The sequence below is a fragment of the Phaethon lepturus genome, unplaced genomic scaffold (genome assembly GCF_000687285.1).
Source record: "Phaethon lepturus isolate BGI_N335 unplaced genomic scaffold, ASM68728v1 scaffold41295, whole genome shotgun sequence".
NCBI classification, from domain to species: domain Eukaryota; kingdom Metazoa; phylum Chordata; class Aves; order Phaethontiformes; family Phaethontidae; genus Phaethon; species Phaethon lepturus.
Genome location: NW_010541985.1, coordinates 1 through 10,580, shown reverse-complemented (window position 1 = coordinate 10,580; position 10,580 = coordinate 1). Strand labels below are relative to the sequence as shown.

At 52.1% G+C, this 10,580-nt stretch overlaps 1 protein-coding gene across 1 annotated transcript in view; it reads left to right on the top strand.

The window, feature by feature from the left end:
* The window catches only part of RAPGEF1 (Rap guanine nucleotide exchange factor (GEF) 1), an 84,421-nt gene extending 76,458 nt beyond the window's left edge, over nt 1–7,963 (top strand). The window contains exons 14-23 of the mRNA XM_010287900.1: nt 1,939–2,023; nt 3,366–3,458; nt 3,842–4,027; nt 4,183–4,267; nt 4,495–4,589; nt 5,059–5,137; nt 5,265–5,366; nt 5,787–5,884; nt 6,890–7,018; nt 7,605–7,963. Of these exons, the coding sequence (XP_010286202.1) occupies nt 1,939–2,023; nt 3,366–3,458; nt 3,842–4,027; nt 4,183–4,267; nt 4,495–4,589; nt 5,059–5,137; nt 5,265–5,366; nt 5,787–5,884; nt 6,890–7,018; nt 7,605–7,755 (1,103 nt within the window). The 3' untranslated portion in view covers nt 7,756–7,963. The remainder of the gene's footprint in view (nt 1–1,938; nt 2,024–3,365; nt 3,459–3,841; nt 4,028–4,182; nt 4,268–4,494; nt 4,590–5,058; nt 5,138–5,264; nt 5,367–5,786; nt 5,885–6,889; nt 7,019–7,604) is intronic.
* Nucleotides 7,964–10,580: the final 2,617 nt, after the last annotated feature.

Sequence of the window (10,580 nt, the reverse complement as noted above, 5' to 3'; positions counted from 1 at the left end):
CCTGCTGAAAGACCGCTCCTTGGTAAAGGGATGTGTGCTAGACCTCCTGTTCACGAGCACGGAGCTCTGAGGGTGCTGTGAGCAGTGAGGTTAAAGGCATGGAGCACCTCTCAAGACTAGGAAAAAACTAGAGCAGGATTTTAACCGCACAGCGGTGCGGACGGGGAGAGCGGCTGGGTGGAGGGAGCTCTGCGCGGTCCGTTTCTCAGAATAGACACAGGGCTTAGCCTCACGGGCTCTGCCAAGCCGCTGAGCTGAATGGAGCATGGAGGAATTTGTGCTATGCTAACCCAGTGTTTGGGTGACTGAGGGGGTTAATGAATTAAGCTTACAATGAAAAGAATTCAGGGCCTGTAAATCAATCAGCCAAACGGCACAGAGGGGTATAGTTAAGAGGCTTTCGTTTAAAGATGAATTTCTTGGCAGCTTCGAGTGCCAGAGCAGACCAGCTGTATTACCTCACGTTGCCTTTTGGGCAGATGGGAACCCAGAATAAATGTAACTCCACACCCTGTTGCATGATGCTTCTTGTCCATCTGAGTTTTCTAAAAGAGCTATGGAATAAGGGATAAAGGGAAACTTGTGGTCTTTAGGAATAAAACCCATGGTCAGTTAAGTGCTCACAGCCACACTTGCTGTGAGTGCAGCATTACAGCTGGACGGGGCCTAGGACTCACCCCTGACATGACCACCCAGCCTCTGGCTTTAGAGCTCATGTCTGATTGTCTTTAACCAAAAGGCAGCGGCGCGCTCTGATTTAAGAGCAGGAGGAGGCGGCGTCTCTGTCAGGCTCCTGCCAAGAGAAACACCGCAGGTAGAGAGGCACAGCTAGCACGCTGTGCCCTGCTCTTTCCCACCCTCCACGTGCAATGGATGGGTGTTACAGCACGTGGGTGCGCGGTGATCCCTGTCCTGGCTGAAACAAGTTTTACATGTACAGCCTAGCCTGGGCAGGCAGGGCAGAAGCTTTTTCTCCCTGTCTGCGCTAACAAGGCTGTGCCAGCGGTTGCAGGGCACCGGGCAGGGGCAGTGTGCCATCCCACTGCATGCGCTGCCTGCAGTGCTGCGTGGCTTCATACCGGGGCTAATAAGTTTCTGTTTTGACCACTGCTGTCCACAGCGACCAAGCCTTGGTTGGGACTGCAAGTATACCACAGTCTTGACCTGAAATTATCTTTCCCATTTGCGGTTCCTGCTTTTTCAAGTTCTCTCCTTTGTGCCCCTGACGACGGCCAAAACCTTTGCAATTCTGAGGCCTGTAGCACCCACTGCTGCAGATTAATAAACAAAAGCTGTCTCTGTGCACCGCGTCGGAGTGTGTTGTGGCAGGGTCACAGTCATGATAGTGTCAGTTTTTGCAGTGCAATTTACTCTTCTTTTGGCTGAAAATAATCTATTTACACTGTCCTGGGCCAGATTGCCTGGAATGTAGCAAGGGCAGAGGGTCTGCAGCACCATATCATCATGTCAAAACACATGCGTTCCGGATCAGGAGGGAAGAGTGACCATGCCTTTCTGTAGGGCCCTGTGCTGCCTAAGCAGTAAGGACAGAGAACAGGCACCCATCTCTCACCATCAGATCTTCATTTTAAAGTATCCCCAAGGTCTAAACCACATTTTTTTCTTGACCTGTCATTGAAAGCTCCTGTCCCACAAACAGGTGTTTTTCACTGACCCCTTTAGTGGTCACATAAGTGAAATGGCAAGCCTGAGAGCTGCGAATGGGAGCCAGGGCAGTGGGGACAGGGCAGTTTCACTGTTGCTCTTGTGCCATAGGGTCCATCTGCTGGTAAGAAACAACAGCACAGCATTTCTGTAAAGTCCATTTGTGTCAAAATGTGTCCGTGTCCTCTGCCTGTAAGACTGGCTTTAATGTTACAAGATGCTTCCTTTTTCTGGAAGCAAGCTGGACTGAAGCTTTCTTGTCTTTCTCTGTAGATCTGGTGCTGTACTGTGAAGCCTTTCTGACTACATACAGAACATTTATCACCCCTGAAGAGCTCATCAAGAAGCTGCAGTACAGATATCCTTTTGCATGAGTGACAGTTCACCCCCACCAGGAATCAGAGCCAAGCAGTCATTGTGGAAGGAGCTGGTGGCAAGTTGTTTGCTCAAAAGCCTGCTGTCAATGTGGTCAGTAATGTGCTTGCTCTGGAGGTATCCCAAGCAGGACTTCCTTCACCTCTGCACCTTGCGAATGGGAAATGCTTCTGGGCAGGTCCAGGCAGGGTGGAGTACTGGACCTGAGAGTAGTCTCCTACAAGCTCTGGCAGGGCAAAAGAGCAGTTCAGATTTGCTGTGCATTGCTGGGGAATCGGTCATTTGTTTGGGACATCTCGTTTGCAGAATGGGGATCACACCGCCTTCTGGAGGAGCCATGGGGATTGCCTGCTTGGGCAGTTGTATTTTAATCGTAGAGATGACTAAACCATCAAGACCTGTTCTCTCTCGTATTACAAGAAACGCAGCACAGAAGATAATGTCCTCTTGGCCTCCCAGTTCTGAACTGAGCTTGTAACTGCTAAGGAGGCAAGTGCCCCTGCGTGGCAGGGTGAGCGTTAGCATTTCTGGCAGAGCATGCAGAAGGCTTCTTGCTGAGCACCCTGCCTGCAGCTCCTTCCCCTTGGCTCTGTTCCCGTGGCTCCCTTCGCCGTGAGCTGAGCAGGCCAGTGTCTCGGTTCAGGCAGTGCAAAGGCCTCGTGGGCTTTGGTCCTGAACAAGGGAGCACACGTCAAAGGGAGCCTGACGTCACCCTGTCCTGCGTCGCAGCTCATCACTGCCATCTGCAGCAGAGCCACAGCTCCCCTTGCTCCCGCTGGGATCAGCACGGCCAAGGACACAGCAAATCTCACTGCAGAGCAGTTGTCAGTGAAAATACTGGCTGGGGCATTCATGCAGGCCCTTGTCAATACCTTTCCCTTTGTCCACCTGGCAGAAGGTTTTTCAACCCATGCTGCCTCCCCTGCCAGCCGTTCGCCTTGCAGCAAATTGGGCAGTGAGGAAGGTAGGGGCGACGTCTGAGATCCGTTATGAGAGCAGATGTCACAGACCAGTGGGGGAGATCACAGTAGAGGAGTGCTGCTCATTAAATTCCGCCTTAGAGAGAACAGTTTCAGGGTATACCTGCTCTTCTAGCATCAATTCTGCGAGGTGTAAGTACTTCCTCACACCCCTGCTACCTGCAGCTGGTGGCAGCTTAATACCGTGTTAATTAGAGCCACATTGGCGTCCCTTACCTCCTGGAAGTTGAACACCAGTCTCAGTCAAGACAGAAGAGTAGCTATTCTGACGTTCCTCAAGGCAGCTGTTAGTTGCATCAATGCTGGTCTGACCACACTAAGTTGATTCTTTAATTTGAAACCAACATATGAGAAGTTTTGCCACTTCCCAGACACGTTTAAGAAGCGAGTCAGTAAGAACACCTTCTTCGTGCTGGTGAGAGTGGTGGATGAGCTGTGGTGAGTTGCGTTCTTCAGTTTGGGATGGGAGATGTGGGCTTAGTAACAATACAGAAGTCTGGCAGTTATGAAGATGTGGGTTCTTTAAACCTCATCGATAATGACAGCTGAAATCCCCTGCCCTGACCCACGAGACACCTATAGTGCTGAACCCTCTTGTTGGAAGAGCCAGGTTCTCAGTGTGTCCTAACTGGGTCAGTGATTTTAAAATAACCAATAAAAGGGGAATCTGTAAGAAAGGGAGAGCTGGGAAGAGGAGAAATTTCAGTCACTGACTTCTGCTTGTAGGAAAGAGTGAAAAGACTCAGTACAGATACAAACTCTCTAGCTCAGTTAGAGTCGTAGCTCTGATGCCTTCCCTCTGTTTTCCATCTTTCTCTCAGCTTAGTGGAGTTGACAGAGGAAATTCTCAAGCTGCTGATGGACCTGGTCTTCCGACTGGTCTGCAACGGGGAGCTGAGCCTCGCCAGAGTGTTACGCAAGAATATCCTTGATAAAGTGGATCAGAAGAAAATGCTGAGCTACGCCAATTCCATCAAACCCCTTGCAGCCCGTGGGGTGGCAGCCAGGTGAGGAAAGATGCATGTAACCATACTTTCATTCTGTGAGAGACAGGGCATCCCTTTCTTGTGGACACAACAGTTTTCTCAGTCCAAAATACAAGAAAGGAAAGACAATAGGTCACATTTTCCTAGCCTTTATACTTCATCCTTGTTTCCTGCAGGCCAGGGACCCTGCATGATTTCCACAGTCATGAAATAGCCGAGCAGCTGACCCTCCTAGACGCTGAACTCTTCTATAAAATTGAGGTACAGAGACAAGGATGGGGTAAGGGCGATGGGAGGGATTTGAACAAGTACCCTCTCCGATCTCTGATATTCCCTGCCAGCTCTCCAGGCAGACGTGGTGGGTTGCAGGAGACAGCTGAACTTGTGTCAGCAAGTAACAGTGAACACAGACTGCCACTGGGAATCTGGAGGCAGAAATCCCATTTTAACGTGTGATATTTTCCCACCCCTCTCCTCTTCCTCGGCAGATCCCAGAAGTTTTGCTTTGGGCAAAGGAGCAAAATGAAGAGAAGAGCCCCAACCTGACACAGTTCACAGAGCACTTTAATAACATGTCCTACTGGTAAGGAGTTCAGAACAACCGTGGCATTGAACTGTGCTTAACCTCTGGTGCCCTACAAATATTCAAAACGTACCTTGCAGAGTTGGGTTCCCTTGTTACAAGTGGGATAACATACATTTGTGGCCAGGGAGTAGATGCCAGGCACTCAGGAAAGACCCCGGAGCACACGAGGAAGAAAATCAGGAGGGTTGTAGAGGGCACTGTAACCCAGAGGAATTATTGTCAGTACCACTGAGCCCTTCAAACAAACATTACCCTTTCAAATAAATGCACCCTCTTAAGGGTTATTGTGGTCATCCTTGAAATTATTCTGTCTTTTTTGTGAATTAGTGCTCCATTTAAGTTGGAGGTAGCATGAACTTTTTAGTGTTGTTGACCCATCCCAATCAGTTAATCTTTTTATTTTTAAATGAAACAAGAAGAAATCTGAGATCTGCTTAAGTGGTTTTTTTTTTGTCTGTTCTTCTAGGGTCCGTTCAATAATTATGCTACAAGAGAAAGCCCAAGACCGAGAGAGGCTGCTCCTTAAATTTATAAAGATCATGAAGGTATCAGCTTGGTTCTTGCTGTGAATCAGACACAAGGCTCCTTAAAAGAGCAGGGCAGGTAGAGCTGTTTGGTGCTAGAAGGCTTTTCGGATCTCTAGAGTAACTGGTATATTCTCCCTCTTCATAGCACTTACGAAAGCTGAATAATTTTAATTCCTATCTGGCCATTCTTTCTGCACTGGATTCTGCACCCATCCGAAGGCTGGAGTGGCAGAAACAAACCTCAGAGGTGAGGAGCAGCGAGGGCTATCATCTTCAGGGGAAAAAGATAACTGTGATTAAGGTGTGCAACAGCTGGGTGGTTTTAAGAGCTCAGCAGCATCCCGGGGTGGAGGGATGGTGGAGAACTGCTCTCCGGTGGGTATAATGCCGCCGTGCTGGAGGTCTGCCGTGTGGCTGGGCATTCTGACTGCTGCAGTCACGGGTGAGAACAGCCTCCTCCTCCTCCTCCTCCTTGCACATTGAAGGCTTGATGAGGCTGAAGGCAGCGAGGCTCTGTCTGTATGCCCTCAGGGTCAGGCTGAGTAAATCAGTTGGAGGGGTTTGCAGGATGGCATTAACTCCCTGGCCTGCATGGCTCTCTGGGGAGAGGTTACAAAGAAAAGAGATTTGCAGCAGTGGTGTCACCGTGGGCTTTGTGTTCTGCCAGGGCCTGGCTGAGTACTGCACACTGATTGACAGCTCCTCGTCCTTCCGCGCCTACCGAGCAGCCCTGGCTGATGTGGAGCCTCCCTGCATACCTTACCTGTGAGTTGGTAGTTTCTTTCCTCTGCTGTTACTTCTGCACATTCAAATGGTTCCTTCAAGGATTTCTCATCAGCTTCTGCTCAGCTCAGCACTTGCCTTTTGACCTACATCTAGGATAAGACGGCATTGTGCCACATCAACGCACGTGCCCTCTCTGGAGCAATTTGTCCTGTAGCACAGGAAAGCAGGGTGGCAGCTGTCTTTTTGTAAGGACGGCTTTTGTGATTTGGCTATGGCAAAGTGCCTGGATCTTTAGCTGACACTTTTAACTAGTTTCTTTGGGGTCTGTGTGCAGAAAGACAAATTTTCCCATGGGTCACACAGCTTTGAGCTCCTGCTTGCTCCTCTGTGACAGCAAGAGCTGGTGAATGCCTTATCAGACCTGCTGCTTCATCATGTTTCTAGATGAAAGGTTGAAGCCATTGCCCTTTTCCGTAAGGATCTTCTGATCTAGATACCAGATTTGCTCTGGGATTACAGCAGTAAAACTTCTCCTGATCTTGCTTTCTTCCGTGGAAAGAATTCTGTAGGAGGAGGTTGCACAGGAACATGGCATCTCATCTGGCAGGGGACCCCAGCAGGACTCTGAAGAGACATGGCTGAGTAGGGGAGGCAGAAGGAGGAAGGGACCACAGACCCCCTTGCTGGGGAAACCCTCTTGCATAAAACTGGAAGAAAGGTTTAACCCCTGGCAGGCACATCCCATTGCAACCTTCTTCCAGCCTGGTCCTCCTTTCCATGGAGGGTGAAAGCAACCTCAGCACCCTTAGTGTGACTGTGAGCGCCTCTCCTCAGAGGTCCTCAGCTGTGCATGGCGGGGACCTTGCACCTGAACACCTTTGGATCTGTGGCTGGGGGAACATATCCCTCTAGTTGAAGGTTGCCGTGCTGATGGTGGCAGCAGCGGGAGGCAGATTGCGTTTGGCTGCCTTTTGGCTGCCCCTGTGTGACTAACCTCTGTTCTTGTTTGCCTGCTCCCTGGCCTACTGCCCCTTCCTCTTTCAGAGGCCTGATTCTGCAGGACCTGACCTTTGTTCATTTGGGAAACCCAGATTACATTGACAGCAAAGTGAACTTTTCCAAGCGCTGGCAGCAGTTTAACATCCTGGACAGCATGAGGTGCTTCCAACAAGTGTAAGTGCAGCAACAGGCGGGGCAGAGCTGGCTTTGAGGCACCACGGTGGGGATTGCTGGGGGGGTCGTGGCTGGAGCAGCTGAGCCCCCATGCAAGGAGAAGGGAACCTAAAGTCAAAGCATCATGATGGAGATGTAAGGAGACCTGGGAACAACCGGGCTCCGGTCACAGTCTCCTTCCCTCTCTAGGTGAGGTATGACTGAAAGTTGTGAAGACATTTCTCCTATATTAGTTTTGAGATCCAGTGCAGTAAAGTTTTCTCACTACTCTCTTTCATACAACAGTTTTTCCTCCAGGTCTTGCTGTTGCTGGGTCTTGGTGTTCTCTAGGTCATGGAGGGTTTTATTCAATGCTGTCTGGCAGCAGAGGCAGCAGATCTAACTGCTGATTTCAATGTGATAGGGTCTTTTTTTTTCCCCCCAATTCAGCGACGGGCATGATGGTTTTTCCCCTGATGCCACAGTCAGGAGTATCGGGCTGAGGCAATGCAGACCCCACAGCAGTGGACGTCCCTTAGGGCGGGGGTGGCTCAAAGTTGGGAGAGGTCCCCAGGTTTAACTGCCGCCCTACTCTCTGGTTTTCCAGACATTACGACATCAAAAGAAACGACGACATAGTGTCATTCTTCAACGATTTCAGCGATCACCTGGCTGAGGAGGCCTTGTGGGAACTGTCCCTCAAAATCAAACCTCGGAACATTACGAGGCGGAAAACAGACCGAGAAGAGAAAACCTAGGAGGAGGGGTTGCGCGAGCAAGAATTGCTCCGCAGATGCACCGAGGGCAGCTATGAGACTGGAGTTCAATGTTTGTACCTGTTACTGGATGACGCACCCTCCCTCCCAGCTGGCAGCGATCCCTGGGCGTGTGAATGTCGGGCTCTCGCAGCGGGCGAGAAGTGACCGCGCGTGCCAGCCACGACGGGCAGAGATCAGCCGGTGCTCGCTGCACTCGCCCTCCTTCTCCTCCCGTCCCTCTGTGCCATGAATCAGCTTTAAACCCGGGGAGAGAGCTTTGTGGAAGGAGGGTCCCATGCAAGTGCGTTACTGGTTTGCTGGCCAGTTGCATCTGGGAATACCCAGGCTTTTGTTTTCATCCGCGAAGGAGGGTCAGCAAGAGCTCAGCACCCGCAAACTTGTCTCTGGAGTGGTGTTCCGCAGGCAGCAGCCATGGAAGCCAAGGGTTTGAGTCTCCCCTGCAGTGCCACCTCGAAATGTGTTCATCCCTAGGAGACGAGGATGGAAGAGTCTCCCGCTGCTTGCTGGAGGAGCTCTGCTTTCCGAGCTGCTTGTGTTTACAGGGGTCTTCGGTTTACCCCAGATCTCTGGCGCCTTCTTCATGGGAAGAAGGCACCGGTCGTAGATACGGAAAAGGCACTGAAAATGTGGGCAGGGACCCGCCATCTCCGGTCATCGTATCCCCCTCCTCCTCTCAGATCTCATTATTTAAGCAACGGTAATCCCTCCCAACCCTGGAAACATGGACTACCCGAGGTACTGTGGTTCACTTGTCCTGTGAACCCGTATCTTTTAGTGACGGTACTAGCTTTTGCACAGTAAATGCTGTAGTATACAAGACTGTAAATATTAGTATTTAGAATCCATTGGGGATTTTTTTGATGCATGTCTGAATACCGATGGGTTTATAGGAAAAAAAAGAAAAGTGCAAAACAGTAAGTATAAAACTCACAACCAGTGACAATGTTGTTTCAAGTGCTGGAAGAGAGGAGGCTCGGGGCGGCTGCGTGGGCGCTGGCTGCGGAGCGGGTGCAGGAGCCGGGCGAAGGAGCCAGCGGGCCCATTTCTGAGGTTGGAAGTGGGAACGGGGAAGGAGCCCCGTGCCCGGCCGAGCTGTCGCGTCCCCTCCGCCCCGCTCCTCTCTCCTCTCACTGTTGCCAAATGTTTTTTTCGGAGGGTCCTCATCCGGCTGACCCTTGGTGCTTGTGCTTTGTGATCCGCTGTTTGGCAGGAGCCCCCGCAGGTCCCGTCCCCAGCCCCGCCGTGCCGGAGCCAGCAGGGCAGGCCAGCCCAGCATGGAAGAGTGAGGCGAGGGGTCTCATTTCCCACACACGCAGCGTTAACCCCCATCTGTTTGGTGTGCCTTATTCAGCCCCTCTGTCCCCTTCCCGTGTCCACCAGGGCATCGTCCTCTGTGCAGCCCCAGCCGGGCCATTTCACGTCCCTCCTTCCTGTCCTCATCCGACGTTTTCAGTGCGGATCGTGGGTTTGAGCATATGCTGTAGGTTTTAGCAGCCTTGCGAGGCCTCTCTCAGTACCCTGTCGTGTGGTCACAGGTTTTTACAGAGTTCTGTCTAACAAAATCCTGCAGTTTTAGGGCAGCAGCTCACAAGGAATACAGACAGGGTGGTTCGCAGAGCATCCTTAACTTATTTCTCAACAGCAGCTCCGTGTTTGCTAAAGTCTTTGTTTATTCTGGGTAAATCAGAGTTGCAAGCACTTCCTTCTACAGATTGCAAAGTCTTAGCCAGCTCCCTGCAGACGGCAGCTCTGCCTGATGGGCGCAGGAGGGAGCGACAGTGGTGTTGCCCCGTTCATAGGATTGTACCCAGTTCAACGATTTTCCTGTAGATCTAGGCACAGGACACGTGCAGCAGCCGAATGCTGAAGCACGGAGAGACCCCCATGCCTCTGAAGGCATCTTCTGGGGGAGGAGAGCATGGGGTCTGGCACCGGTTCGTGCTGTGCAGCCCCAGAGCAGGGATCTTTCTGCACTGAAACACAGCGTCCAAGATGAAACACTTCAAAACCGCTTTATTTTTAGGGCACTAAGGGCACTGGAGCCATGTGTTGTACCTGGCTGAGGTTTGCAATCCTGGAAGGCTTCCCAGCCTTCCATGCAGGAAGTAATGCTTGTGCTTTCCTTTGTAAATAAGATTTTTTTTAAAAAACAACATGGTGAGACTGTGAAAAGGCAAATACACCCCGTGTCTGGGGCAAGCCTCCCCCCGGCCGGCTCCGAGCACCCCCCTCGGGCGCTGTGCTGTGGCAGAGGCTGTTCCTAGGAGTGTCGTGTGTGGTGGTAGTGCTAACGCCGCGGCCATCGCTCCGCTGTCCCCGTGCAGGGGCTGTGGGGGTACAGTGCTCATGGCTGGGGCTCGGCGCCTCGGGGGGACAGGGGGGTGCACCTTGTCTTCAGCCCTGCCGGGATGCTCACCTCCTCTTGGCTGGTGAGTGGGAGCTGTTTCCAGCCCTCTTAGTGCCAAAGTGGGGGTTCTCGCTCCCCCTCTCTGCCAGCCCCCCCGAAAGCCGGAGGCTCAGCCCGCGGCATGGGACAGGAGGGCCGCGCGGCTGGGGCTCGGCGCCTCGGGGGGACAGGGGGGTGCACCTTGTCTTCAGCCCTGCCGGGATGCTCACCTCCTCTTGGCTGGTGAGTGGGAGCTGTTTCCAGCCCTCTTAGTGCCAAAGTGGGGGTTCTCGCTCCCCCTCTCTGCCAGCCCCCCCGAAAGCCGGAGGCTCAGCCCGCGGCATGGGACAGGAGGGCCGCGCGGCCGCAGCACCTCATCCAGCGGGGTGGGGGCGAGCCCCTGGCGTTCCTGCCCCCT